The 24,467-nt window shown below is 38.1% G+C and overlaps 5 protein-coding genes, 15 non-coding genes and 1 pseudogene across 25 annotated transcripts; 3 read left to right on the plus strand and 18 right to left on the minus strand.

Moving 5' to 3' along the window:
• The first annotated feature begins 2,092 nt into the window (after window positions 1-2,092).
• LOC108853829 (histidine-containing phosphotransfer protein 5) lies at window positions 2,093-3,840 on the plus strand. Of its 2 annotated transcripts, none has more exons than XM_018627291.2 (7): window positions 2,093-2,223; window positions 2,420-2,515; window positions 2,714-2,826; window positions 2,931-3,002; window positions 3,128-3,199; window positions 3,318-3,390; window positions 3,473-3,840. In XM_018627291.2, exons 2-7 carry the CDS (start codon window positions 2,450-2,452, stop codon window positions 3,527-3,529), a joined length of 453 nt encoding a protein of 150 aa, XP_018482793.1. In that variant the 5' UTR covers window positions 2,093-2,223; window positions 2,420-2,449; the 3' UTR covers window positions 3,530-3,840. The 2 variants fall into 2 exon arrangements, with proteins under 2 accessions (XP_018482793.1, XP_018482779.1); XM_018627277.2 differs by having other exon boundaries at window positions 2,094-2,223; window positions 2,696-2,826.
• A 1,922-nt stretch (window positions 3,841-5,762) lies between these two features.
• LOC108812322 (LRR receptor-like serine/threonine-protein kinase ERL1) lies at window positions 5,763-7,701 on the plus strand. The gene has a single exon (XM_018584598.2). It carries the CDS (start codon window positions 6,291-6,293, stop codon window positions 7,479-7,481), a length of 1,191 nt encoding a protein of 396 aa, XP_018440100.1. The 5' UTR covers window positions 5,763-6,290; the 3' UTR covers window positions 7,482-7,701.
• A 226-nt stretch (window positions 7,702-7,927) lies between these two features.
• Window positions 7,928-11,220, minus strand: LOC108841816 (RNA-binding protein BRN2-like). The gene is made up of 9 exons (XM_056996704.1): window positions 10,900-11,220; window positions 10,679-10,761; window positions 9,873-9,924; window positions 9,634-9,759; window positions 9,482-9,561; window positions 9,213-9,392; window positions 8,731-9,034; window positions 8,481-8,624; window positions 7,928-8,384 (listed from the first exon to the last, which is right to left on the minus strand). Exons 1-9 carry the CDS (start codon window positions 11,060-11,062, stop codon window positions 8,239-8,241), a joined length of 1,278 nt encoding a protein of 425 aa, XP_056852684.1. The 5' UTR covers window positions 11,063-11,220; the 3' UTR covers window positions 7,928-8,238.
• A 1,334-nt stretch (window positions 11,221-12,554) lies between these two features.
• On the minus strand, window positions 12,555-14,200 carry LOC108842080 (protein NETWORKED 3A). 5 transcript variants are annotated; one of them, XM_018614893.2, is made up of 3 exons: window positions 14,050-14,200; window positions 13,799-13,912; window positions 12,555-13,488 (listed from the first exon to the last, which is right to left on the minus strand). In XM_018614893.2, exons 2-3 carry the CDS (start codon window positions 13,881-13,883, stop codon window positions 12,809-12,811), a joined length of 765 nt encoding a protein of 254 aa, XP_018470395.2. In that variant the 5' UTR covers window positions 13,884-13,912; window positions 14,050-14,200; the 3' UTR covers window positions 12,555-12,808. The 5 variants fall into 5 exon arrangements, with proteins under 5 accessions (XP_018470395.2, XP_018470415.2, XP_018470401.2 ...); XM_018614913.2 differs by having other exon boundaries at window positions 13,799-13,905; window positions 14,050-14,178; XM_018614899.2 differs by having other exon boundaries at window positions 13,799-13,917; window positions 14,050-14,129.
• Window positions 14,201-15,122: 922 nt separating this feature from the next.
• Window positions 15,123-17,187, minus strand: LOC108815940 (coproporphyrinogen-III oxidase 1, chloroplastic). The gene is made up of 7 exons (XM_018588521.2): window positions 16,542-17,187; window positions 16,351-16,445; window positions 16,172-16,255; window positions 15,916-16,003; window positions 15,703-15,827; window positions 15,493-15,591; window positions 15,123-15,400 (listed from the first exon to the last, which is right to left on the minus strand). The coding sequence occupies exons 1-7, from the start codon at window positions 17,140-17,142 to the stop codon at window positions 15,332-15,334; spliced, it is 1,161 nt and encodes a 386-aa protein (XP_018444023.1). The 5' UTR covers window positions 17,143-17,187; the 3' UTR covers window positions 15,123-15,331.
• Window positions 17,188-20,327: 3,140 nt separating this feature from the next.
• Window positions 20,328-20,436, minus strand: LOC130501885 (small nucleolar RNA snoR97). Its single transcript, XR_008939935.1, has one exon. It is a non-coding gene; the product is annotated as a small nucleolar RNA snoR97 (small nucleolar RNA).
• Window positions 20,437-20,482: 46 nt separating this feature from the next.
• On the minus strand, window positions 20,483-20,598 carry LOC130501883 (small nucleolar RNA Z278). The gene has a single exon (XR_008939933.1). It is a non-coding gene; the product is annotated as a small nucleolar RNA Z278 (small nucleolar RNA).
• A 92-nt stretch (window positions 20,599-20,690) lies between these two features.
• LOC130501895 (small nucleolar RNA Z278) lies at window positions 20,691-20,807 on the minus strand. The gene has a single exon (XR_008939944.1). It is a non-coding gene; the product is annotated as a small nucleolar RNA Z278 (small nucleolar RNA).
• Window positions 20,808-20,957: 150 nt separating this feature from the next.
• LOC130501888 (small nucleolar RNA U36a) lies at window positions 20,958-21,049 on the minus strand. The gene has a single exon (XR_008939938.1). It is a non-coding gene; the product is annotated as a small nucleolar RNA U36a (small nucleolar RNA).
• Window positions 21,050-21,110: 61 nt separating this feature from the next.
• On the minus strand, window positions 21,111-21,254 carry LOC130501890 (small nucleolar RNA snoR134). The gene has a single exon (XR_008939940.1). It is a non-coding gene; the product is annotated as a small nucleolar RNA snoR134 (small nucleolar RNA).
• A 126-nt stretch (window positions 21,255-21,380) lies between these two features.
• LOC130501886 (small nucleolar RNA snoR97) lies at window positions 21,381-21,485 on the minus strand. The gene has a single exon (XR_008939936.1). It is a non-coding gene; the product is annotated as a small nucleolar RNA snoR97 (small nucleolar RNA).
• A 122-nt stretch (window positions 21,486-21,607) lies between these two features.
• Window positions 21,608-21,723, minus strand: LOC130501896 (small nucleolar RNA Z278). Its single transcript, XR_008939945.1, has one exon. It is a non-coding gene; the product is annotated as a small nucleolar RNA Z278 (small nucleolar RNA).
• A 63-nt stretch (window positions 21,724-21,786) lies between these two features.
• Window positions 21,787-21,882, minus strand: LOC130501893 (small nucleolar RNA Z223). Its single transcript, XR_008939942.1, has one exon. It is a non-coding gene; the product is annotated as a small nucleolar RNA Z223 (small nucleolar RNA).
• Window positions 21,883-21,923: 41 nt separating this feature from the next.
• Window positions 21,924-22,015, minus strand: LOC130501887 (small nucleolar RNA U36a). The gene has a single exon (XR_008939937.1). It is a non-coding gene; the product is annotated as a small nucleolar RNA U36a (small nucleolar RNA).
• Window positions 22,016-22,071: 56 nt separating this feature from the next.
• LOC130501891 (small nucleolar RNA snoR134) lies at window positions 22,072-22,215 on the minus strand. The gene has a single exon (XR_008939941.1). It is a non-coding gene; the product is annotated as a small nucleolar RNA snoR134 (small nucleolar RNA).
• Window positions 22,216-22,456: 241 nt separating this feature from the next.
• On the minus strand, window positions 22,457-22,564 carry LOC130501884 (small nucleolar RNA snoR97). The gene has a single exon (XR_008939934.1). It is a non-coding gene; the product is annotated as a small nucleolar RNA snoR97 (small nucleolar RNA).
• A 123-nt stretch (window positions 22,565-22,687) lies between these two features.
• Window positions 22,688-22,803, minus strand: LOC130501894 (small nucleolar RNA Z278). Its single transcript, XR_008939943.1, has one exon. It is a non-coding gene; the product is annotated as a small nucleolar RNA Z278 (small nucleolar RNA).
• Window positions 22,804-22,860: 57 nt separating this feature from the next.
• Window positions 22,861-22,956, minus strand: LOC130501882 (small nucleolar RNA Z223). The gene has a single exon (XR_008939932.1). It is a non-coding gene; the product is annotated as a small nucleolar RNA Z223 (small nucleolar RNA).
• Window positions 22,957-22,974: 18 nt separating this feature from the next.
• Window positions 22,975-23,068, minus strand: LOC130501889 (small nucleolar RNA U36a). Its single transcript, XR_008939939.1, has one exon. It is a non-coding gene; the product is annotated as a small nucleolar RNA U36a (small nucleolar RNA).
• A 56-nt stretch (window positions 23,069-23,124) lies between these two features.
• Window positions 23,125-23,244, minus strand: LOC130501892 (small nucleolar RNA snoR134; annotated as a pseudogene).
• Window positions 23,245-24,341: 1,097 nt separating this feature from the next.
• TRNAD-GUC (transfer RNA aspartic acid (anticodon GUC)) lies at window positions 24,342-24,413 on the plus strand. Its single transcript has one exon. It is a non-coding gene; the product is annotated as a tRNA-Asp (tRNA).
• Window positions 24,414-24,467: the final 54 nt, after the last annotated feature.

Below are 24,467 nucleotides of genomic sequence, written 5' to 3' on the forward strand. Positions count from 1 at the left end.
CAAAGAAACTCCTTGAAAACAGACGGAACTAACTGGTAATAAAAAGGTTACGGCTTGAAGCAAGTGACGTCGTGACTCCAGGTTGTCCTCAAGACCTAGTGAACTAACATCAGGAGCAGAAGAAGAACCAAAAGATTACCGTAGAACCGTCATGGTTGTTGTTTCTCGAACTAAGGAACAGAGGTCCTCAATGGTACACCTCGCTACCACCGTTCACTCATATTGAGAGGAGAAGCTCTACGAAACCTTTGAGTAAACCGCTAGAGGAAGCTGACTGGAACAGGACAACGACGCAGGAATGGAGACGGCAGCGACGCATCAGTTATTCCGGCATGTCCAGGATCTAAATCTGACCCAGATCTAGCGCAATCAGCGTCTAACGAAAGACCCAAGGCTCCCAATGATAACTCAGACTCGTCAAGCCTCGCTAGAGTTCCAGAGGAACCAGACACGTCCCTGGTTTCCGACTATCCGGATGATGAAATCAACAGATCCAGAAGACAAAGCAAAGAGGAAAACGAGGGAGTAGAATCAAAGGGATGAGATGGAGATGGACACCACGGGAGATTTAGTGGGCCTTCTCGCAACGCTTGAAGGCGTCGGAGAGGCAAGACGACGGTGACGATCTGAAAACAAGAGAGATTAGGTTTGAGAGAAAAAATAGTTAGCCTTCCGACACAGTTCCGACATCAATTCATTTCCTAGACCTGAACTCCAACTAATTGAGTCTTCTCGGAAAACCATCGGTTCGAGCTTGTTCCTATTACTTAGCGATAAAGATGGCTGTCGGTATGGGATGCTTTTTCTTGTAGTGTCATTTCACCTAAACTCATCACTTCCTTGGAGTACTCCAACATAACCTCCCTGCCACATCAAATTTGCTTAGCATCATCTTTAATCCTGATTCCTAGCTATTGTCATATGCAAGTCTTTTTAACTCTGTATCTTTAATCTTTATACATTTTTTTATTATTCACTAACACTTCGATGTTATTTTTTGGTGAATAAGACCACAATTTCTGTTAGACTAAATAGGTAATTCAAATCCCGCATCGGACACTAAAATCTAATACTATATAAGTAACGTCAAGCTTTTCTAGGAAAAATCTTCTAAAACACAAGTACGTTAGGATTTAGGTTTTAAAAATGACATACTAAAGTTACAAAAAAAATGACATACAAAGTGACAGACATATCTATGATAAACCGTTTGGCTTAAGCATCTGGTATGTCATAACTATTAAGCCCAATGTTATAAAGAAAAAACTATAGTCCTTGATTAATCAAAATGTCACGTAACATTAATGGACAGAACATTTCGGACCGTTTTGAAAACCAAACAGTAGTGAAAACTTACCCGAAGACGTCGGGCAAGTCCTGAGATGGAGGAGGATCCGGAGCCGTATAACATATAACGGTGTCTCTCCAGCAGCGTCCGCAAATCTTGTTTCTTGTAGTGTACGCTACCTCCCTTCAGATCAATTGTGGGGATATTCACCTGCTGTGTAGCTCGTGATGCTTTCAGGCTTGCTAAAATAGAAGGAGGTGCACGGAACGATGGGAGGAATCTCCCTGAATCCGCCAGGCCTTTCGCGCCGATTTTCATCTCGTCGAAAGCTTTTCTTTCTTTGTTTGTTTGAAATTTTCCTAAAATGCTATGCGCATCTCAAATTACCAATACACTTGTGTCTTTCGTATAATTAATACAAAAATAAGTTATGACCAAAAATACATACATGTCTTAATAAGAAAAAAACAAGTTGACTTAATATAAATTTTTTTAATCAATAAAGTATCAAACACAAAATTTCGCTGATAAAAAGTATGAGGAATGATTATCCATAATGGAGGAGGGACTATTTTTTATTTACTTAAATAATTTACGTGGACTGATTATTAATTAGCAAACACGAAAAGAAATTAATAGATTAGGAGGAGGGATAGACTAAATATATATGCAGTCACCTGACATACAAAATTATAATGGTGCCAGTGCCACCGTCAAGTTGCAGCATTTCCCTAATCTCACGTATCAGTCGAGTTAATCACTAGTGGTAGTAAATAAATAAATGAATAAAATAATAAAGTTAAAAGTTATCTATCTGGTCTGGTCAGTTAATTAAAGCAAAAATCTAGTGCAAGTAAAGAAATAGTCAACGGAAGGTAGTAATAAGCTTTTGAGGCTCCGATCAGATTTGTCTTGTCTCTCAGCAAATCCCAAAGGTATGTCCTTGTTCTTTCGCTTCTTGAGAGTTGATCTGTCTCGCAGGCCAGAATCTCTGATTCAGATCGATCTGAGTTTTCTTTTGGACTCCATTGCCCATTCTTGTTTCTCTCTGGCTTCTACACATTTGTGTTGTGTTTTCTAGTTGGTTTATTCTGACGATGATGATGATGGTATAAGTGTGTATTTGAATAGAGCTCCACCACGTCTCGGGTTGAGCGAGCCATGAACACCGTTGTTGCTCAGTTGCAGAGACAGTTTCAAGACTACCTCGTTTCTCTTTATCAACAGGTTGGATTTACATTTGAGTGAGCTCCTCTTTGGTTGATTGTTTTAGTCTGATTAGACTTGGGGATATATAAATAGTTTCAGGGTTATATATAAGCTTTTAAGGTAGGTATTACTCTATGCATATTAAATTTGAAGGCTTTTGAAAAAAAAAAAGAATATTATCTTCTTCTTTTTTTAAAGGGATTTCTGGATAATCAGTTCACTGAGTTGAGAAAGTTGCAAGATGAAGGCACTCCTGATTTTGTAGCTGAGGTTGTCTCTCTCTTCTTTGACGACTGTTCCAAGCTTATTAATACCATGTCTAGATCTCTGTAAGTATGTCTACAACTTTTTCCTCTTATAACCCTACTTCATTTTTGTTAGGTGTTTTCGTTTGGATTAATTTGATGACCTTGAGCATTTTAAATGAGTTTAGGGAGCGACCAGAAAATGTGGATTTCAAACAGGTAGATTCAGGGGTGCATCAACTCAAGGGTAGTAGCTCAAGGTATATTCATATATCATGTGTTTCTAGGAACGAACCTTAAATTTCCTCATTATAATTTATAATGTATTCTTAAGAAACCCAAAGTACACTGATTTGATGGCTCGGTCTCTGGCCTTTTTACATAGTGTTGGTGCAAGGAGGGTAAAAAATGTGTGTATATCTTTCAAGGAATGTTGTGATGTTCAGAACCGTGAAGGGTGAGTTCTGTTTTGCCACTTCTTCTCCAGTGTATAGTTTAGATTGTTGATGCAAAAAATATTGTTGGATCTGTCTATAATTCCTGAAACCTAACGCAGAAATTGTGATATCGTATAGGTGTTTAAGGTGTCTACAGCAGGTGGATTATGAATATAAGATGCTAAAGACCAAACTTCAGGATCTCTTCAATGTGAGTTCTAAACTTTTCATAAACCTACTTGTTCTGCTCTCTTACCGTTTTTAATGCAATGTTTTATGTACTGTCGTTGCAGCTAGAGCAACGGATCCTCCAAGCTGGAGGTATGATTCCTCAGGTTAATATAAGTTAAGACTGATCGATGGTCTTCTTGATTTTGCTGAAGGTCCAAAGGCTTATATACATGATCAAACCGACACTCCTCGGTAGTATTTATTTTTGTTGCTGTAATGTTCTATATTTGATTGGTGAAGTTCATCAAGCATTTCCCAAGTTACACTACTCTTCGCCCAGACATCCACTCTTGTCTAGACGCTTGATTGAGCTATAACCGTAAAAGTCAAGTATAAGCTTATAACTAGACATGTCCATATGTTTCTAGCTAGTAGTGAAGATTTGGTTTATGTGTGTATTAATCAACAATAATTGAATACTGCCCCATCTCTTCTGTGCACATTATAAGTTATTGTTATAGGCTTATAGGACATGATTGTGAAAATTGATTGAGAATATATTGGTCATGTTTTGTTAGGTATGTATTAAATATATTATCCTAACCTCGAACTAGGAATTAATGACAAACGCTAAATGCAAAACAATCATAGAATGTTTTATAGGTGGAATCAAAATTTGGAGCCATGTTTTTAATGGTAATCACTCGATTAAGATTTTTTTGGGGGTAGAAAATAGAGTATGTGAAGTGAAAGAGACTTGGGAAAATAAATTGGAGGCATGGAGGGAGTATGAAATTGTAGATGCTTTTTTCATTGCCATCATTTTATCTTATCAGCTTCTCATCCATCTTCATCATCTTATATTTATTATGTTTGCCAACAAAGGTTTCTCGTTCATTTTAAAGATTCTTTATTAGGACCTAAAGAGAACCAAACCGGTTTGAAAGTCAGATCACACCTTATTTCGGTTACACTTATCGCCGTGTTTGGTGAGTGGATTCGACCACAAACCAAACAAACACAGAGTCCCAAAACGAGCGTGTTAAATGTCTCGTGGTGGGCTAGACGTAAACTTTTTGTTTTTGTTCATTGTGATTGGAACTTATTGCTTTGGCTTTCTTGCAAAGCCAGATATTTTTCTCATAATTCCAATTTTTGTCCACTACCTTAGCCTCTTAGAATGAGTATATAATAAAACAGTTTTAGACCCAAAAAATGCATGGTTGGTATACATTATTGACTAGCTAGCCTTGGGAAATAGTTATTTCAAAGGTTCACAACTATGAATTAATTACATTCAGAATGTATTCTTTACATCCATGAATATATATGCACCATCAAACCTAGAGATAAATTAGCACATACCTATAAGAAAAAACGAAAGAAAAGAATGTACAGGTATCGAGCTATGTTGGTGCTTGCGTATGTAGTGAGACAAATGTTAAAATTGGGGGCAAGTGTTATAAATGTTGACCATCTCATACATGTGTGTGTGTTCTTAAGACTTGTGGTCCAAGCTCCTTTTTGTTTAACCTCGATTCATACATTTTCTCATTTTACATGCATCAAACAACAAGTTTTTTAATGACCAGATTTTTACACATACGTTACTGTTTTTTTTTTTTTTTTACTTTTTACTAAATTGACTTAAAAGTATAAAAATTAAAATCCATCTCTGATGCGTTGTCAAACTTTACCAACTATTTTTCTTAACCCCCACGGAATGAAAGGACCATTTGCCAGCGACCTTTGTCAAACTAATTATGCAGTTGGTAGTTGGTACTACCTTTTCTTACTGTCTATTTTTCTTTCACCATTTCAAATATTGCATAACTTTTATAACTTTCTTATATTCATTGTGAGATACATAGACAAGCACATTTGTTTTACTTCAGACTATCTAGAGACTAGTTCCACTATAACAAAAAAATATGATTTTCTAATCATATTTTCCTGTATTTAAATTTGGTTACAGTAAACAAACAAATAAAACTAAAATAGCTGATATTTACTTTACTAGATCGAAGTTATAAATAAGTCAACTTGGTACGTTAAAAGTCAGTAACTATATATGATGAATACACTTTTGGTCGCAAAATTTGTTGGAAGCGGATAGTACAGTGTTCAAGCTTAGTTAGAACATAACACTTATTATAAAATGTAAGGACTGGTTTTTACTTTTTTGACTAAGCTTTCCACCTGTTACATTGACCATTAACATTAACCAACGATATTTCTTATCATAATAATAAAGCTACTGTTTTGTTATATATTATACAGCACTACAAAAATCAAATTGCAAAAAAGCACGTCCTTGGATGTGTATACACAACAAGATAAAGTAATGATCGAACCATACAGCTGACGTGTCACGGAATTCTCGCTTGTCCAAGCTGTGTGACTCGAGACTGTAAAACGCACACACAAGTCACGTGACTTGGACACCGAACCTGCTAATCTATGTATCCGAACCTAAGATTCGGACAGCCGTTTTACATATTACCTGTTCCCCAGAAGAAAACGCCTTTTTCATGTATTCACTGACACAACCCAAATGTTTAACCTTTGTCTTAATTTAGCATTTTTTTTTTTTGTTTTCTTTTGTCAGATTTTTATTAGTTTCATATCGTCTTCCATCACAAGACACCAAAGAAGAAAAAAAAAAGCAGAGAAAACGAGTAAAGGGGGAAGAAGAAGACGGAGAATATTCATCCACCTCTTGTTTTGGCTTCTCTCTCAAGCCACTCTTTCTCTTCTTTCGATAATCTCACCCCATTAAAGCTCTCACGGAAGCTCACCTCCACAACTTCACTTGCTTCTCACGAGAAAGCAGAAATTAAACCCACTTTACAGATTGTCTCTCTACTTCCTTCTTTTTGTATATATATATATACATATATTACAGTCTCTGTTTCTTGAAGCCTCACTTACAAGAAGAAGATGATGAGATTCACTCAGTTGATTTGGTGTTTAATGCTTCTCCTTCAGTTCAGCTTCTTTGCGGATGCGATGCTCGACCCTGTTGACTTCTTGGCTCTCCAAGCGATTCGTAAATCTCTCCACGATTTGCCTGGTTCCAATTTCTTCCACTCATGGGACTTCACCTCTGACCCCTGCGGCTTCGCCGGAGTCTACTGCGACGGAGATAAAGTGATTTCTCTCAACCTCGGCGATCCCAGAGCCGGTTCACCCGGTTTATCCGGTAGGATCGACCCGGCTATTGGCAAGCTCTCTGCTCTCACGGAGCTCTCCATCGTCCCGGGACGTATCATGGGCGCTTTACCGGCAACAATCTCTCAGCTTAAAGACCTACGTTTCCTCGCAATCAGCAGAAATTTCATCTCCGGCGAGATTCCGGCGAGTCTCGGCGAGGTTCGCCGTCTCAGAACGCTCGATTTGAGCTACAATCAGCTAACCGGAACCATTTCTCCGTCCATCGGATCCTTACCGGAGCTCTCCAATTTGATTCTCTGCCACAATCACTTAACCGGATCAATCCCTCCGTTTCTCTCCCAATCGCTAACCCGAATCGATCTCAAACGCAACAGCCTCACCGGTTCAATCTCTCCCGCGTCTCTCCCTCCGTCTCTGAAATATCTATCACTCGCCTGGAACCAACTAACCGGACCGGTTGACAGAGTTTTAATCCGGTTAAACCAGCTTAACTACCTCGATCTCAGTTTAAACCGGTTAACCGGTACGATCCCCGGTCGAATCTTTGCCTTCCCGATCACCAACCTCCAGTTACAACGCAACTTCTTCTACGGTCCGATTCAGCCGGCAAACCGAGTGACGATCCCAACCGTCGATCTCAGCTACAACCGGTTCTCCGGTGGGATATCTCCGCTCCTCTCGAGCGTCGAGAATCTCTACCTCAACAGCAATCGATTCACCGGAGAAGTGCCAGCGAGCTTCGTGGAGAGGCTGCTGTCGGCGAGCATTCAGACGCTGTATCTGCAGCATAACTTCTTGACGGGGATACAGATCAGCCCGGCGGCGGAAATACCGGTGAGCAGCTCGCTGTGTCTGCAGTATAACTGCATGGTTCCTCCGTTGCAGACGCCGTGTCCGCTAAAGGCCGGCCCACAGAAGACTAGGCCCACTACACAATGCAACGAATGGCGCGGATAATTTCGCGATTAAGCTTTCTGATGAATTTTTCGATGATAATGTTATATTATATGGTTTTTTCTTCATTTTTTGTTATAGTTTTTTTGCTTTTTGGGGGCACAGTGTCTCAATGTGTTGAAAAGAAAAAGGAAAAAAGAGAAACGATTCGTTTATTGGTTAGGTGACTTCGGTGTGTGTAAAACTATCTTTGGAATACAGATTATATTCATGTGACGATGAAGTATATTGTCTCACTAATCTATCTACTTTGCGTAATTAAAATTAGTTTGATTGGAACTGAAAACAAATAATCATAAACTGGGAGTTTTATGAAAACTTGCTTATTTATTTCTATGGAACAACTGTCAAGTCCATGGCTAAAAATTCGTTAATATGTTTTATTTTAAGAAATAAGTATATGAAACTGGAACAAAAAGACATGATCAATTGAATATGTAATGGTTAAATAATCATAAAATTTTACCTTTCAATGAAGCATAAATTACAAACTGTAGTATTGCGATTTTAAAGAAAATGAAAAAAGTAAATGGAAGAGAACCTTTTGAGCAAGCTACAGCCTTTCTGAGTAATTGAGAGTTTCTGAACCACGTGACAGTTGACTTCTTTTTTTCTTTCGAACTGGCAAAAGTTAACAACGACCAGCAACTTTTGTACTCAAGTTTTAATCTCATTCATGATCCATCCAAATCTTTAATGTCTTAACCAGTTTGTTGTTAACCGTCCCGCCTGCCTGTGGACTCTTAACAATGATGATCTTTCAGCTGTTTACAGGTTTGTTACTCTGTTGTTGTTGGCCGTTTTCTCTCTTGACCTCAACTTTCAACTTCTTACCGCTTAATTGGTAACCGTTCATCGTGTTAATAGCGTTTTGAGCAGCTTCTTGTGAGTCATAACTAATGAATCCTGCAGCAACAGAGAAAAAAATATGTTTTTTAATTTTAACAGCTAATACAAAGTATTGGGTTGGGGAAGAAGATTGTTGGTGATATTTTTTCTTACCAAAACATTTGCTTACACCAGTGGCCTTGTCTACAAAAACCTTGGCGCTTACAACCTTACCAAACGGTTGAAATGCAACCGCAAGTTCTCGATCCCCGAATGCTCGAGGTATGTTATAGATAAATAGATTTGCACCTGCCGGTCCTGAACACCAAGAAAGGCGTTTTAGGTATCAGTTGCATAAGGACTAGACAATAATTTGCTTCAAATTCATATATATGTGCTTGCCATTGGTTAAGACTAAGCTAACCTTCAGTTTGCAGCGAGCTAGGTGTCGATGCGCCGTTGTTTGAAATGCCATGTGAAACCGTGGTTAGAGGAAGGCGAGAACTGATCATCCCTCTAGGAAACGCCATTGGATACTGAAGACCATGATAACTATAGTTTCCTAGAGGCATATGGAAGTTTCTACGGGCGGCTAAACGCGGTGGAACAGACTCGGTCAAAGTGGCTCCTTGCGATGCATTATTGGCACCATGGTTCGGTGAAACCATACTGTTAAATGCAGGTTGAGTCTGGATAGGTGGTAGCATGTACCCATAATTTCCAGGTGCCTAATACATAGTAAATATTTTTAAAGCTAAGACTTTCTCAATCTTTTGTTTTTTTTTAATAAATAGTTTTTTCAAGTGACAATGGTGATAGTATGTATTAAATTAATGTTGTTGCTAGATTTTATGATAAAGCAGTCAAGCACTTATACTAAATGTAGATAAGAGAACAAGGACTTACATGATAGCCATATCTATTATAAGGAGGAACATAACTCATTGGTAAGGCTCCAAACACAGAAGGATATTGTGGGTCAGAGTTAGCGAGTCTGGAGGCATGAGATTGAGCTTTCTGAAGTCTTCGGGCTTGTCTTTCCCTTTCTGTGTCTGCCCATTTGACAACCAAAGGAACATTCGAACCCTAAAAGAAACAAAAGAAAAAGATGTTGTCACTATCTATTTAAGTCTTTATAAAGTAAAAAAGTCTGAAGTTGTTGTATAACCAAACACCTCCATTATATGTTTTCCGTTAATGGCCTCCATAGCAGCGACAGCTTGTTCTTTAGACTCATATTTCAGAAAGACACAGCCTAAGAAAAGTCAAAATGAACGTAGAAGTTAGTCATAACGTTGGTACATATAAAAATAGCAAATTGATATACCTTTGCTAGTTTGTAGAGACCCTCTTAGAATCTGCACATCCTTTATGGTTCCATATTTGGAGAATAAGGATGAGACTTCAGCTTCAGTGACATTCTTTGGAAGCATACCAACGAAAAGTTTGTGCTCTGGATTGCAAGAAATTTTTCTTAAAATAAGGTAACCTTTCAAAAAGAACAGATCCTATTATGCAGATGTTTATTGTGCTACTACTACCATCACTAGAAAGCATGTTGCGTACCTAGCCTTTCAACCTCGCCATCTGCATACTTAACTTGCAACGGACTAGATGCCTAAAAATAACATTAGGAAGTGAACGTTAAACATAATCCGAGAGAGCAATAAGAGTGTATCCAACGGATAAGGATCCTAACGTTTCACATACAGGTCAAGGATATAAATCGAAAGAAGAAGTAAATATACAACTTTTTTTTGTTAAGATCAACTTGTATGATTGAGTACAAAGATTTCGTTAGTCCTATTAGGCTATTACCAAGATGAATCAAGTTCTCGCCTAAGATGCGCTCAACATATTACAAGCGATCAATCAACAAGAAGTTAAAAAAAAAAAACTAAAGCAAAAGTTAATTTTGCTGTATAGATTCCTTATAATTTTAGTCCACGGATCGCTTAGTGATCCGTACATACCATCTATAGTGAATCAATGTTACTTGGGTTTGAAGAAACGATCTAAAAACCATTTTATAAACTCATCAGATTCCAACAACCAGTGCTCTCAGCTTTTGGTCAACCAAATAAAATCATATTCATGATTCATGTACTACAACAACAACATGCAGAACTCTAAAGTATCCAAATTCGGAACTAAAGGGGCAAAAGTACAATGCAGATTGAGAGACAAAAGAGAGATAAAAAGAAGAAAAATCAATCTCGAGATTCCATCCAGCTTGATAAATGTGCAACTAAGAGATCAATTAATTTAATGTACCAGAAGAAACATCACATTCAATCATCAGAAAAATTAAGAGAAAATCACGCATAACAGGAAAAAAAAAAAGAGACCAAGAATGGCGAAATTAAACTCACCCCAGGCAATGTCTTCTTGTTATGGCAACCATTGACCACTTTGTCTGCTTCTTCTCTTGAATCACATATCAGAAAGCAACATCCTACCATTCCAGTAGCGATAGAGAAGTTAGGGTTTCCATAAAATCAAAGAGAAACTTCTCTTTAATAAAAAATTCAAAAAAAAATTAAACGAGGAAGACGGAGAAAACAGAGGAAACAGATATTAGAAAAGACAAAACCTCGGGAAGCTCGCGTTATCTTGTCCCTGATGATGTTGACTTCGTGTACGATGGAGAACTCCTGGAACAATGGGAGGAGCTGGTCCTCCGTCATGTGCTTCGGAACTTGTCCGACGAACAGCTTCACCCTCTCTTCTTCGTTCTCCTTCGTCTCCTCCGCCATTTGCTGTCTCTTTCTCTCTATCTTGACTTCTTCTTCTCTCTACAGCTTTCTTCTTCCTCGATATTTGTTTACTCTTTTTTATTGGGCGTGTTTTCGTCTCTCTGGATGGCAAACTTGGATTTAAATTAAATATTGACTAAATCTGGACTTATTGGTATTAATAAACTACGAGATTGCCATTAAAACAGCTGTCGAAAGAGGAAGGCAAAAGCCTGTAGGATGCGAGGGAACACTTGCGGATTGTTTTGTCTGATTAAGAGCTTGTATTGCTTAATTTACGTAACTATCCTTCTTTTTACCCGCCTTTTATATTCTGTTATTATTTTAAAATAACATGGAGCCAGTGAATAAGCTGGCAATTTTTAATAACATAAAAAAGATGACAGACTGTCCTCCAATTCAGCCAAGTCTACAACGGCAAAAATCAACTTGGTTTTGATTAAGTTCTTAGATTACATTGAATTTCGCAAAAAAGACTACTGACTTTATTCAACTTTACGTTTTGACCCCACATGTTTTCCGTGTATGTGCATGTGTGCGAATCAGTCCTTCGCTAATAGCGTTTCTAAGACGTAATTGTTAGTCTTGATAAAACGCTTCCAGTTGCAGCTCACTTTGGTTTGTATGTTTTTAAAGCGATCTTGTTTGAACTAGTCAGTCATTAAGAAGTAGTAGAGTAATTAAGATTTAAGAAGAAACCAAAAACTATCCGTTACCGCTCAATTTAGCATGAAATCATCTGAAAATAATCTCCATTCTAATTAACATAAGTAGAATGGTAATGATTTATGTTGCATCTCTTTATGAAGACTTCAATAAAATCACCAACAAAATATCAAGACATACCTAATGGCAATGACAGACAAATTTGCATGCAGTGCTCGAAATTTGTTTACTAGTATGGTTTCTATTTATTCAAGTTCACCGTGCTGGCCAGCGAGTTTGAGATTTTCTTAGGTTATATTAACTTTTTGTTGAAAAAAAGACATAAACCTAGTGGAATTTGTCTGAGATATCAACTAAACTTGTTATTATTATACAAAATATAATATAGCCGTTAGATCAATGTGTATCCAATCTTAGTAACCTGTTTATATAGTGATGTTAGATCTATCTACTTAGAGTTGTTCAAAAAAAAAAAAAGATCTATCTACTTAGTCCTCACAAGTCCTTGTCCTTTTTGTTACTTTTTCTATAACGTTTAGCATACGAAAAAAGTCTTATTCGTAAATATCACTGAAAAACAGAGTAAAAGTGACGTTTATGGTATTCAGAGAGTCGAAAGATTCAAGGCCTAAGTTGCTGTCATATGTCTTTTGGTAGATGAGAAAGTGCTAATGCTATCTTATGTGATCTCAGTTCGTCCCATTGCTCGGTTCTATGGTTCTTCAGAGTCGGAGTTATCATTTATATCTTGGTCTAAAACCACATTCATCATCTTTATGTATGTAAATAGAACATTATCCCAGTCTAAATAATAATGGTCAAGACGTTTAAACAACATGCTTACTGTAATCATTTAGTACACAAAGAGAAAAAGAACTTACAAAATATAAAAGAACAAATAAATAAGCTAAGAACGAACTACAACAAATGTAAAAAACAAACATGCATGGACTTGGGCTATAACTATAATCATATGAAGCCTTACCACTAACTACTTGAGTATACCCCTTACCTGTCACAAAGTACAAAGATATTCATAGAAAAGTTACTCTTATTGATCATACAGACCTCTCTGTTTCTTTAAAGAGTCATGAGCTCTCTGGAAGTAGTAGACTCTGTCTTTGGGACGATCCAGTTGCCCACTACTCTCCCAAACAACCCTTCAAGCTTCTTGAACTCGAAAGGCTTCCAAATCTGTTGCTTCCTCTGAGACACATCAACAACGGAAGAAACACATCTCTTCTTCAGCTCTGAGTTCTCTTCTTTGAGCATTTGAATTGCTAAACTCATCTGCCTTATAGCTTCTCTCTTCTCTTCATCTTTCTCTCTCACCATTTCACCGTAAACCTTATTCTCCTCTCTCAGCCTCTCTATCTCTTCCTTCATAATCCCATCATCTCCATTAGCTTCACCATAATTGTCATCAGTCTCACCTTCATCATCATCAACCCACTTGTCTTCACCGTCATCCACTTCGGACTCAGCGTACTCTTCACGAGTCTCACAAGCCTCGGACCAGGAAGACTGGTCCCAAGTCGATGCTTTCTCATCACGATGATGACTCTCTGAGCCGTGTTTGTGCACAGAAGAGGGTCTCAACAAGTCGTACCTCTCGGCTAAGGAGCGATGGGAACGGTAGAAATCTTCGACCATAGCAACGAGCTCAGGCCTTTTCTTGTAATACATCTCAGCTCGTGCCGCGAACGAATCCGCATCCTCATCGATCACTCTCAGCATCTCCTTTGTCTTCTCATCCAACTCTTCAAAATTACAATTTTTTTTTTAAAAAAAGTCAGCAAGTCAAAATCTCTGTTGAAGTTAAAAAACACTTTTTGTCTTAAAAAAACATAAACACAGATTTGGTTTCCTTTTGTTGTCTCTTCATCCAAATTCTCAAATAAAAATAAACACTTTTGGTCAATACTAAGTCAAATGTTCTCAGAAAGTTAATACCTTTGGAAACCAATAGACATTAGCAGAATCAAAATTGAGGAAAGAGATGTTTTTTTAAAAAAAAACTCTTCTCAGAACCCATAGAAAGAGAGATATCAGAGAGTGTAAGAAAGTTACCAGAGAGAGTAGAATGAAGCCATGGAGAGAAATTAGTGGTGTTGTGGTTCCCAATCCACCACCATTTTGATGAATCCATCACCATCGTTCTTCACTCTTCTTCAAAGCTTTTATCTCCACTCAAAATACAACAAACAAAAAAAAAAACAGAGATTCTTCAGTTTACAAGTTTTCACTCTTTGATTAGTTTCATCCTTCAGAAAGACAACAAAACGAAGAAAGGAGAACTCATAGATTCGGTAATTACCAACCTCGGTGACGAACTAACCGTTTCTTTCCTCTGTCTTCTTCTTCTTCTCCGCCTTGTAGATTTTTGTAGTCAGACAGAGAGAGAGAGAGCAGTTTTAAAGACATGTATTGTTACTTATCGGTCTTTTATCATTAATTATCACTCTCTATCCAATAGCATATCGCCATGTGTAGTCATTAAAGAAACACAAAGCTTCTAAACATTTACATAGATACCCTTGGAGATCTAAGCGGCGGATGACATGGCAGCATTGGCGTTGTTCATATCAGCAAATGACGTCTTCACCCCTCTATGGATTTTGGATTTTTATATACGTAATGAAACTACGAGGAGGGTAGCTTTGGAAATATATCCAGTTGATAGGGACGAAGGTTATTTTAATGGGCCCTACGAAGCCATGTGGGCCGTGGCGAGCGTTACACGCAAAAGGTCTTTGTGCAACGGTCGATAAACTCTTCGCCGCAACTTTACATGCTTTAGCGCAAATAATAGGACAAAAAACAATAAAAAAAAATAAAAAAAAATTGATGAATTTCATTATTTTGTTCTTTCTTCCAATAAGACAACTCAATCTTTGAACAAAAAATAAAAGACAACTCAATCTTTTTATTTTACTTTTTAACAAGTTTGCTTAAAGATGTTAATGGTGGTAACTAATCCCTGGCATTGAATAGTTGTTGTTATTCACGTTAGGTAGAATAGGGCAAAATAGGATTCATTTTCCATGTTTTTAGTGTAAAGAATAATAGGACAATCAACAAACAAAAAACAACAATGCTCGACAAGGTGAATCCCTTTTTTTACCAAGTTTAGTGGTAGCTAATCTTGGCTTTAAACACCTATATATGAAGTTTAATGGTGATGAGATTTTGCCCTAGAGTAAGTATTAACATGTCCTATGTATGATGAAGATGTGCATCAATGTCCTATATATGATTAGATTACTGATAGGGGATATGGTTGTTTTAACTATTAAGCTTAATTTTGGAGACTATGACCTAACTGTGTACTCTCCAGCCAGCTTAACTTTCAAATCATTTTCTCTCATTTAACGAGTTGAATTGGATGGGAGACTGTAGACAAACATGTCAGTTGTGAAAATACAGCATTGGTAAAACATACACATCAGCTAAGTTTATCTTGGTAGCCACTCAGCGTTTCAGACGCATGTTAACATGCACATCATCACCTTACAAAATCCATTTCCTTCCATCTTTTGAATAATCTAAATCCACTAAACAATAGAAACAACATGAACTCAGTCCTCAACAGAAAAACGTGGGCTATATCCACTCCTTGGGGTTGATACAAGCATCCAACAGCTTCCACTCTTCAGTCCCCTCTTCCGGTTTCTGCACCCAACAAAAAACACCATTACTACATTTGTGACACCTGAATGAGTTAAAGAGTTAGTGTGTCTTCAAAATTAGGAAAAGGAATTTACATGGTCATATTCCCATCTTGCTGACAGTGGAAGAGAGACAAGAATACTCTCTATTCTCCCTCCTGTCTTCAGACCAAATGTCGTTCCACGATCATATACCTTTCCAAATAAATACAACACATATTAGATAAGCAAGGTCATTAGCCAATGATTCAAGAGATGAGACGGACACAGTTGGTGCATGGCTGTCGTCAGCTCGTGCCATATTACCAAGTTGAATTCGACATATCTTCCTCTTCGCAGCTGCTGCCATGCCTTGTGCTGCTCTGTAAACTCCATGTCTTTCCTCTTCTCTACTATAGGTATATAAGCCGGTACCACTGAGTTCGCACATTCTGTTAAATCCCAAAAATCAACTAAAATTAGTCTACCAATAAAACTAACACGATTATAGTAAGTATCATCGTTCATAGTTCATATTACCAGTGGAGAAAGCCAGAAGCATCTCCTGATCATAATCATTAAGATCGTCAAAAAATATCCCTCCAAGTCCTCTTCTCTCATCACGGTGCTGCAAGCAAGCAAAGATCAAATAGTTTTTTTTTTTAAACATTTTCAAATTCCTCATACAAACAATAAGCTTATTGAACAAACTCTCATAACTAAGGCCTTCAATTCCATAAAATGACTAAGATGTCCCAAAAACAATAGCGAATTGCATGAAAATTAAAGGGCACACCTTGATATAAAAGTAGTCATCGCACCACTTCTTGAACCTTGGATAGAAAGAAGGGTCAAACTTGTCACACGCTTGCTTTTGAATCTACAAAACAAGAAAGATAAATATATGATAAAAAAAATACTCCAACAATCACAAAGCTTATTATATGTTTAGAGCAGGGAACAAGGTTTAAGAACCGAATGGAAATGCTTGACATCGTCTTCGAAGATGTAAGCTGGTGTGAAATCAGTTCCACCACCAAACCACCACTGCCTCGGAGCTCCAGGAACATCTACGCTTTCCAACAAAAACGACCCAAAATCATCATCAAAAGCTAACAACTTTACAAACTCTCACACAAAAAGACTCTATCTAACTTTTTTAATACCCTTGGGAGCATCAGTCTCGAAGTAACGATAGTTAAAATGCAGAGTCGGCGCGAAAGGGTTCTTGGGATGCAAAACAGAGCTAACCCCAGCTGCGAAGAACGGAACCGGACCAGGCTTCTGATCCGAAGAAGCAGAGCCTTTAGCTGCTCTGTAAGCTTCGGGAGGCATAACACCGTAAACCACGGAGACGTTCACCCCAGCTTTCTCGAACACGTTCCCGTCCTGCAGAACCCGGCTGATCCCGCCTCCTCCGCCGGGTCGAGACCAGACGTCTTCTCTGAACTTCGGACCGCCTTCGACTGCTTCGATGGCCTCGCAGACGCTGTCCTGCGCCGCTCGAATCATGGTCTCGAAACGAGCTCTGACCGAAGTTGGAGAAGAGGAAGGAGAGTGAGTGGAATCGTCGGAGTCTCTGAGGAAAGTGAAGGGTCGTTCGGTTTCGGGGACTTCTTTCTCGATTGAGACAGAGCATCGGAGGGAGTTGTTTTTGATTGGTCGGGAGAAACTGAGAGTGGAGAGATTGGGAAGGGTGTGATGGAGACGATGAGGAGAGGAGAAGGGAAGAGTCAAGGCATGCGGAGAAGAGACGAGAGAAGCCATTGTTCTGATTGGATTTGATGTTGAAGAAGATAGATAGAGATAGAATCATAGAGAGATCGTTTTATGATAAGAAAGTCGTCATCGCACCACTGATCAAACCGGATCAATACGATCCGGTTATCTAGCTGACCCGCAGTCATATCGAAATTTTGTAAACTCAACCACATCAGACCAGACGGTCAAATGTATTTTCAAAAACTAGTTTGCTGCTATAAACTAAAACCATCGGCTTTGAATAGAGAGAAAGTCAAAAACAACTGGCTTACAGCCCAAAGTATTAAACACAAATTAGGCCCTTTTTTTTTTTTTGTTCAACACACAAATTAGGCCTTATGTTTAATAATGGTGATCCAACTCACGATCTTCCCTAGACGGTCACATTCACTCATTGTTCATGTCCGAAAAACGTCTTTTTGGTCTATGTCTCATTGTTCATGTCCGAAAAACTTTACAATTTTCATGTCACAAAACAAATACTGTGCGCCAGGAACATTAAATTCTATTATAGCTTAGAGAGCAAAAGAAACAAAATCTAGTTAATGACATTTTTCTTTAAAAAAAAGAAAAAAATCAAGGTTGTTAGACAAATAAAAAATGATAATTATGCTAGATAATAAAAATATAATAAAACAATAACATAAGGAAATATGATAACGTAAAAAAAGAAAAGGAAATACGAAAAAGATAAGCTAAGAAATTTCATAGTATAGTAGAAACTGAATACTATCACAATTTATTTATACGTTTAGAGTTTCCAATAATATTTACTAAAATTTCCTTTTTAATCGAAATAAATTGTATTATATATATCATATCTCTATCCTTCAATTTTACCCCCCAAAAAAAAAGTATCTCTATCCTTCAACTCAACAAACTCAAGAAAATAAAATAGAAACAAAGAAGAAGATAATTCTGTTAGATAATGAAATTACAATAAAACAATAAGAATAAAAATAAGGCAAGTGATTTCCAAAGTTCTACGTCAAAGATTTACATCGTACAGTTACAAAAAAAAAATATTTACTCGTAGGAATTGGATACTATATTACAATATCTGATATGATGATCGAAAATTTCAAATAATACTTACTACAATTTCCTTTTTAAATAGATATTAAAAATGGAAAGTGGTTGACACAAAAAAAGGAAAGTGCATGTTGATTCCAAGTATATAAGCGGACTCATTCCCCTCTCCTTAGAAACTCATTCATCAAACTCTCAGCAAAAGAAAATACAAACAAAAGAGGCAGAGCAGATTGATTCCAAGTAGAAACACAGACGTTCTTCCTTCTTATTGTCATCACTATGGCTACTAAATATCCGGGTGGTTCACGATTTGAACCAACGGAGTTGGGGTTGGTGAAGCGGTATCTCAAGAACAAGGTGGAGAAGAACGATAGCGATTGCATCAAAACGTTGAACGTGTACGGAGACGCGCCGTGGCTTCTCCATCACGACACAAACCCTCTGTATGCTAGAAACGAATGGTACTATTTTGTTCCGAGGACAGTAAGAGGTGTCAAGACAGTGAGCCGGATGGTACCAGGAAACGGAGAAAGCTTCTTAGGGGGCACGTGGAAGTCAGTAGGTAAGAGAAAAGAAATAAAGAAGAATAAGGAGCTGAAGGGGTACAAGCGTGTACTAGTGTTCAACAAGAACGTGGCTGGGAAGCTAGAGAAGGAGAAGACGGACTGGCACATGGATGAGTATTCCCTTCACAAGAATGGTGATGAGTTCCATGATTTGGTCTTGTGTCATGTCAGACTTCTGAATAGTGCCGAGAGATTCAAACCTCTTGTCCCTCCTGCTCACCAGCTTGATGACAACAACGACAACAACGAAGGTGGAGACGTCAATCAAGATCAGCAACAAGAAAAAGAAGAACAAGAAGATTCACGTATTCCTTTACAGAGCAACTACAACCAAGGACAGTATCTATTGGAAGCTAATGTTTATCAGAATGACATGATGATGCTAGAGAATGACCGTGGCGATGCCAATCAACATCAGCAGCAACAACAACAACAACAAGAGCAAGAAGGTTCACTTATTCTTTCACATCCTCCTTTGGAGATCAACAACAACCAAGAACCGTGTCCGTCTGATGATCTTGCTTATCATGGCGCAAAGGATGATATGACTGGCTATGGACTCATGCCAAATTTTAACGACGCCAATCAACAACATGAGCAGCAACAAGATTCACCCACTCTTCTCCATCCTCCTCTTCAGATCAACGACAACCAAGAACATCATCCATTAGAAGATTATGCTTTTGATGGCGCAGATGATAATGTAACGTTTGACATTGATGAACTCTTGAATAGTCTAGACGAATGGAAAGAGCAAGAAGATTCACCACCCAGTCTTCTCTTTCCTCCTCTTCAGAGCAACGACAACCACGGACAGTGTCCTCCTCTTGTCCCATCTCAGGTGGAGAACCACAACAACACCGTCGTACCGAACCAAGAGCAACGAGAAGCTCTTGGTTTTGCTAATCAGAATGACATGCCGATGATAAAGAAAGAACGTGGAGACGACGTCGAACAACAGCAGCAACAACAAGATCAAGAGCAACTTCAAAAAGTTCTAATGAGTTTTCTTCTTGCTCCTTCGTGGGACACGGATTTCATTTTTGATGAAGCAGACGCAGAGGATGACTTCATTAAGGAAATTTTGGACGTACACTGTACTCAAGAACAGCTACAAGAGCTGGAAGAAGAGCAATCAAAAGCGCTGCAACGGGTTCCTCAAGCTCAAGACTCGGGAGTACGTGCGGATCAAGTCATGCCTAAAGAATCAAGTCAGGGGTTTCTATTCACAAATACTCAAACTTAAGTGGCCTAATAATAGTTGTTAGTGCATATTCACTTGCCCAGTGTGTTCAAGTCAATAAATAATCAAAAGATTAACACTCTCTTCTTTTTCTTAAAACTAAAAACCAAACACTGAGACCAGTCACATCTCTCTTATAGAGCACCGCTCTTCCTCTCAACTTCTTTGATGCACCATGGCTCGCGTTGTCCATAACCTCATACAATCACTCTCCAACATTTATTCCGTACGAAAAAAGACAGCAAATAAGACTATGTATGTCAGTCTTTTAAGACAGCAAAACAGGTTAGAGCAGTCCCAAAGCAGACAGCAAAACAACAAAACCATTGTATATCAATCTCTTAAGAGAACAATGTAGAGTTCTTGTTTAACTCCAGTCTCAGAATCAGAAAGAGACAAAGCTGATGAGAACACTGGCAATTTCTGAGTTTTGTCAGACTACAAGCACCATTATTAAAGTGCAAGCGTATAGTTTAAACTCAAGTAATGAGAGTATTAATGAAAAGTCTCAGTAAAATCCATTGAATTCAAAGAAATTGCAGCTTATGCCAAGGGGTTCTCCCTGTAAACAGGGTCTCGGCTCCACTGCACCTCGTAGAATTGGATTACATCCTCATCGACATTCCAAATTTCCGAAACAAAAATGTAAGAAGATCTTACATACCTACTAATCAATTACTAGTAAAACCAAAATGATGAGAAATTAAAGAAAAGTCTCAGCAAAATCCATTAAATTCAAGGAAATTGCAGCTTATGCCAAGGGGTTCTCCCCGAAAAACAGGGTCTCGGGTCCACTGCACCTCATTCACTTGGATTACATCCTCATCGACATTCCAAATTGTGTATATATATAAAAAAATTATTTAAAGACAAGAACACTTAAGAAAAGTAAGATACAACTGACTCAGACAATGAGAACAGCTTTTTCAAGCTAGCATTATCTGAAGCAGAACTGGCGAATCAAAACGTGAAGAAAAAAATGGCTCATATTAAGAAATTCAACCATGTTTTTACCGTATATACTTCACTGAAATCAATCTCAGAAGCGAGGGTAAGTTTATAATCATAGCCAATAAGAAAACACATCGCTTCTATCAACAATCACAACTAGTTTAAATACAAATACGCATGAGAGATTTAGCCGCTTTTTTGACACAGGAAAGCCTAGAGAATCAAGGCAAACCTGTAACACAAACGGCAACAAACAATCTAGCAGGAGCTTTGGGGCTTAAATCCTCAAGTTATTGTATTCAGATTAGCCCGGGAGGCTCCTGCGAAACCATATAAGTCAGCAAATGATACCATTATTGGAAAGAAAAAAAAATAGATGAGGTTCTATGCAACAAGGTCATTAGTAAAGTTCAATACAGCGATTCATTATGATTATAGCAGACAGCAAAATACAAAGTCGTGTTCTTGTTTAACTCGAGTCTCATATTTAGAAAGACAAGCTGATGAGAACACTGACAATTTCTGAGTTTTTTCAGACAACAAGCAACATATACAAGCGCTAGTGTATAGTTTAAACTCAGGAAACAGATTTTATCATGGAGGATAATTTCTCAACCAAACCAAGTTCTTCATATCTTGGAAATCAAGCAAAACCAAAAAGGATGATTATCAATGGAAAGTCTCAGTAAAATCCATTGAATTCAAGGAAATTGCAGCTTCTGCCAAGGGGTTCTCCCTGAAAACAGGGTCTCAGCTCCACTGCACCTCATATAAGCGGATTAGATCCTCATCGACATTCCCAATTTTGAAAACAAGAAAAAATCCAGTATTTTACAAAGACAAAGACCTAAGAGATTAAACAGGCTCAGACAGTGAAAACAGCTTTTCAATCAAGAATTATCTGAAGCAGAACTGGCGTATCAAGCTGTTATAAATTACTCATCACTGCCAAAAGAAACATTACATTGAAATAAAGAAAAATGAACAAGAAAGTTTGGCTCATATTAAGAAATTCAACCATGTTTTTACCGTATATGCTTCACTGAAATGAATCTCAGAAGCGCGGGTAAGTTTATAATCACAGCCAATTCTAATTAGATTCTACCAACAATAACAAATAATTTAGATACAAATCCAAATGAAAGATTTAGCCGCTTTTTTGACACAAGAAAGCCTAGAGAATCAAGTCAAACCTGCAACACAAACGGCAAAACACAATCTAGCACGAGCTTTGGGGCTTATTTCCTCACGTTTTTGTATTCAGATTAGCCCGGGAGGCTCCTACGAAACCACATATGTCAGCTAATGATCAGACACAACACTTATTGTATCTAAGTCAAATAAGTAAGCTAATGATCAAACACAGCCATTATTGGAAAAAAAATAGATGAGGTATTATGCAACAAGGTCACTAGTAAAGTTTAATACAGTGTTGGATGGTGATTATACATGTTCACTCACTCTTTCTCATCCAAGAACTTTAAAGCCGAATCGGATCAGAGAAGTTCAAAAGCAGACAACAATATACAAATGTAGTGTTCTTGTTTAACTCGAGTCTCATAATTAGAAAGAGACGAAGCTGATGAGAACACTGGCAATTTCTGAGTTTTTTCAGACTACAAGCACCATATACAAGGGCAAGTGTATAGTTTAAACTCAGGAAACATATGTTATCATTGCCAAACAGGTGCATAGTTTAATTGATAATTTATCAGCCAAACCAAGTTTTCATGCAAAAGAGGATTACTATCAATGGAAAGTCTCAGTAAAATCCATTAAATTCAAGGAAATTGCAGCTTCTGCCAAGGGGTTCTCCCTGAAAACAGGGTCTCGGCTCCACTGCACCTCATATAAACGGATTAGATCCTCATCGACATTCCCAATTTTGAAAAATGAAAAAAGACAGTAATTTAAAAAAGACCTAAGAGATAAAACAGGCTCAGACAATGAAAACAGCTTTTCAATCAAGAATTATCTGAAGCAGAACTGGCGTATCAAGCTGTTATAAATTACTCATCACTGCCAAAAACAATAAACAAGAAAGTTTGACTCATATTAAGAAATTTAACCATGTTTTTTTACCATATATGCTTCACTGAAATCAATCTCAGAAGCGCGGGTAAGCTTATAATCACAGCCAATTCTAAGTTGGTTCTACCAACAATCACAAAAAGTTCAAAAACAAATCCAAATGAAAGATTTAGCCGCTTTTTTGACACAGGAAAGCCTAGAGAAACAAAGGCAAACCTGCAACACAAACGGAGCTTTGGGGCTTACTTCCTCGAGTTTTTGTACTCAGATTAGCCCGGGAGGCCCCTGCGAAGCCATGTGAAGATAAAACCATAGACAAAAAAAACAAAATGGATAACTGCAAGAGACATAGAAGAGATGTAGGAGAAGAGATGTTTGAAAAGGAGGTTCACGCCTCTGTTATATAGTTCACTCTCAGTAGTCAAAAAACCCTAATCACTATGCCAAAAGTCTAAATTACCCCAGTTAGTTGATTAACCGTTCCGGCCAGGCCGGTCTGGCTCAGGTTCACTTTGTCAAAGCCTTTAGCCCTTTATTCCTTCTAAGGAGGATATCATTCCCTTAGGATAAAATAATATCCAAGTGAATCACACAAACCTTATTAATATTAAGATGTGTAGTGACTTACAAGAATTTAGTGAACAATGGTAGATTCACCTGGTAGTAGTTGGTGTTTGTTCAAAAACGCTATGTCTACCAAGCTACTCCAAGCAACCACATTCCAATCAAACATGCTCTGAAACACCAGCTGCACATAACCAATTCTCCCGCACCTCCCACACGCCTCTACTAACCAGCTTTTCAACTGCTGGTGTGGTTCAATCAAATTCATAAAACCATATGAATGAAGCTCTTTTATCACTGGAGAACCCCCAATGACTGAACAAGCTAATACTAGCGCAAGAAGAGTAATCAAACTAGGCTTGAATACCAAACTCAGTCATCTTCCCATAGAATCCAATTGCCTTTTAAGACACCTCCTCTGTACCCACTAAACCATTAATGTTAGCATTGAAAGAAGACTCATTTGGCATAACATCCATCGCCACCGCTTCCCTGATCTTCCCACAATGTGTGTAATGTGAAAACATAGCGCTCCACACAACCGCATTCCTCTGAGGAATTTCGTCGAACAGTTTGCGAGCGTGAGAAACAGATAACGCATTTACCATACATACACATCGAGTAGCGCGCATCCTGCCAAGAGACTGAGAGCTTGTTCATGGGTTCCTCGGTCCGTGTAAGAGCTCCATTGTTTAGTGAGAGACATCAGTTTAGTGCAGCTTGAAGCGTGCAACTGCAAAGAGTTCAGTTTAGTGCAGATCAAGTCATACAGTGCAGTTAATGTTTGTTACTATTGGTTAATTGACAATAACAACAGAGTCGTTGTAGTATAGTGGTAAGTATTCCCGCCTGTCACGCGGGTGACCCGGGTTCTATCCCCGGCAACGGCGCATTTTTTAATTTTTGGGCTGTTAAAGCTAATTAAGCTTGTTTTTGGAATCCAG

The sequence above is a fragment of the Raphanus sativus genome, unplaced genomic scaffold, assembly GCF_000801105.2.
Source record: "Raphanus sativus cultivar WK10039 unplaced genomic scaffold, ASM80110v3 Scaffold0320, whole genome shotgun sequence".
NCBI lineage: Eukaryota > Viridiplantae > Streptophyta > Magnoliopsida > Brassicales > Brassicaceae > Raphanus > Raphanus sativus.

Coding starts and splice junctions, on each gene's coding strand:
- LOC108853829 (XM_018627277.2), top strand. CDS start 2,450: ATGAACACCGTTGTTGCTCAGTTGCAGAGACAGTTTCAAGACTACCTC. Junction 2,516..2,695: donor TCGTTTCTCTTTATCAACAG/GTTGGATTTACA, acceptor CTTTTTTTAAAG/GGATTTCTGGATAATCAGTT. Junction 2,827..2,930: donor AATACCATGTCTAGATCTCT/GTAAGTATGTCT, acceptor AAATGAGTTTAG/GGAGCGACCAGAAAATGTGG.
- LOC108812322 (XM_018584598.2), top strand. CDS start 6,291: ATGATGAGATTCACTCAGTTGATTTGGTGTTTAATGCTTCTCCTTCAG.
- LOC108841816 (XM_056996704.1), bottom strand. CDS start 11,062: ATGGCGGAGGAGACGAAGGAGAACGAAGAAGAGAGGGTGAAGCTGTTC. Junction 9,760..9,872: donor TGGCGAGGTTGAAAGGCTAG/GTACGCAACATG, acceptor CTTGCAATCCAG/AGCACAAACTTTTCGTTGGT. Junction 8,625..8,730: donor TAGCTCGCTGCAAACTGAAG/GTTAGCTTAGTC, acceptor CTTGGTGTTCAG/GACCGGCAGGTGCAAATCTA.
- LOC108842080 (XM_018614893.2), bottom strand. CDS start 13,883: ATGGTGATGGATTCATCAAAATGGTGGTGGATTGGGAACCACAACACC. Junction 13,489..13,798: donor GCTTCATTCTACTCTCTCTG/GTAACTTTCTTA, acceptor GTAATTTTGAAG/AGTTGGATGAGAAGACAAAG.
- LOC108815940 (XM_018588521.2), bottom strand. CDS start 17,142: ATGGCTTCTCTCGTCTCTTCTCCGCATGCCTTGACTCTTCCCTTCTCC. Junction 16,446..16,541: donor CGAGACTGATGCTCCCAAGG/GTATTAAAAAAG, acceptor TGGAAAGCGTAG/ATGTTCCTGGAGCTCCGAGG. Junction 15,401..15,492: donor CAAGATGGGAATATGACCAT/GTAAATTCCTTT, acceptor TGTTGGGTGCAG/AAACCGGAAGAGGGGACTGA.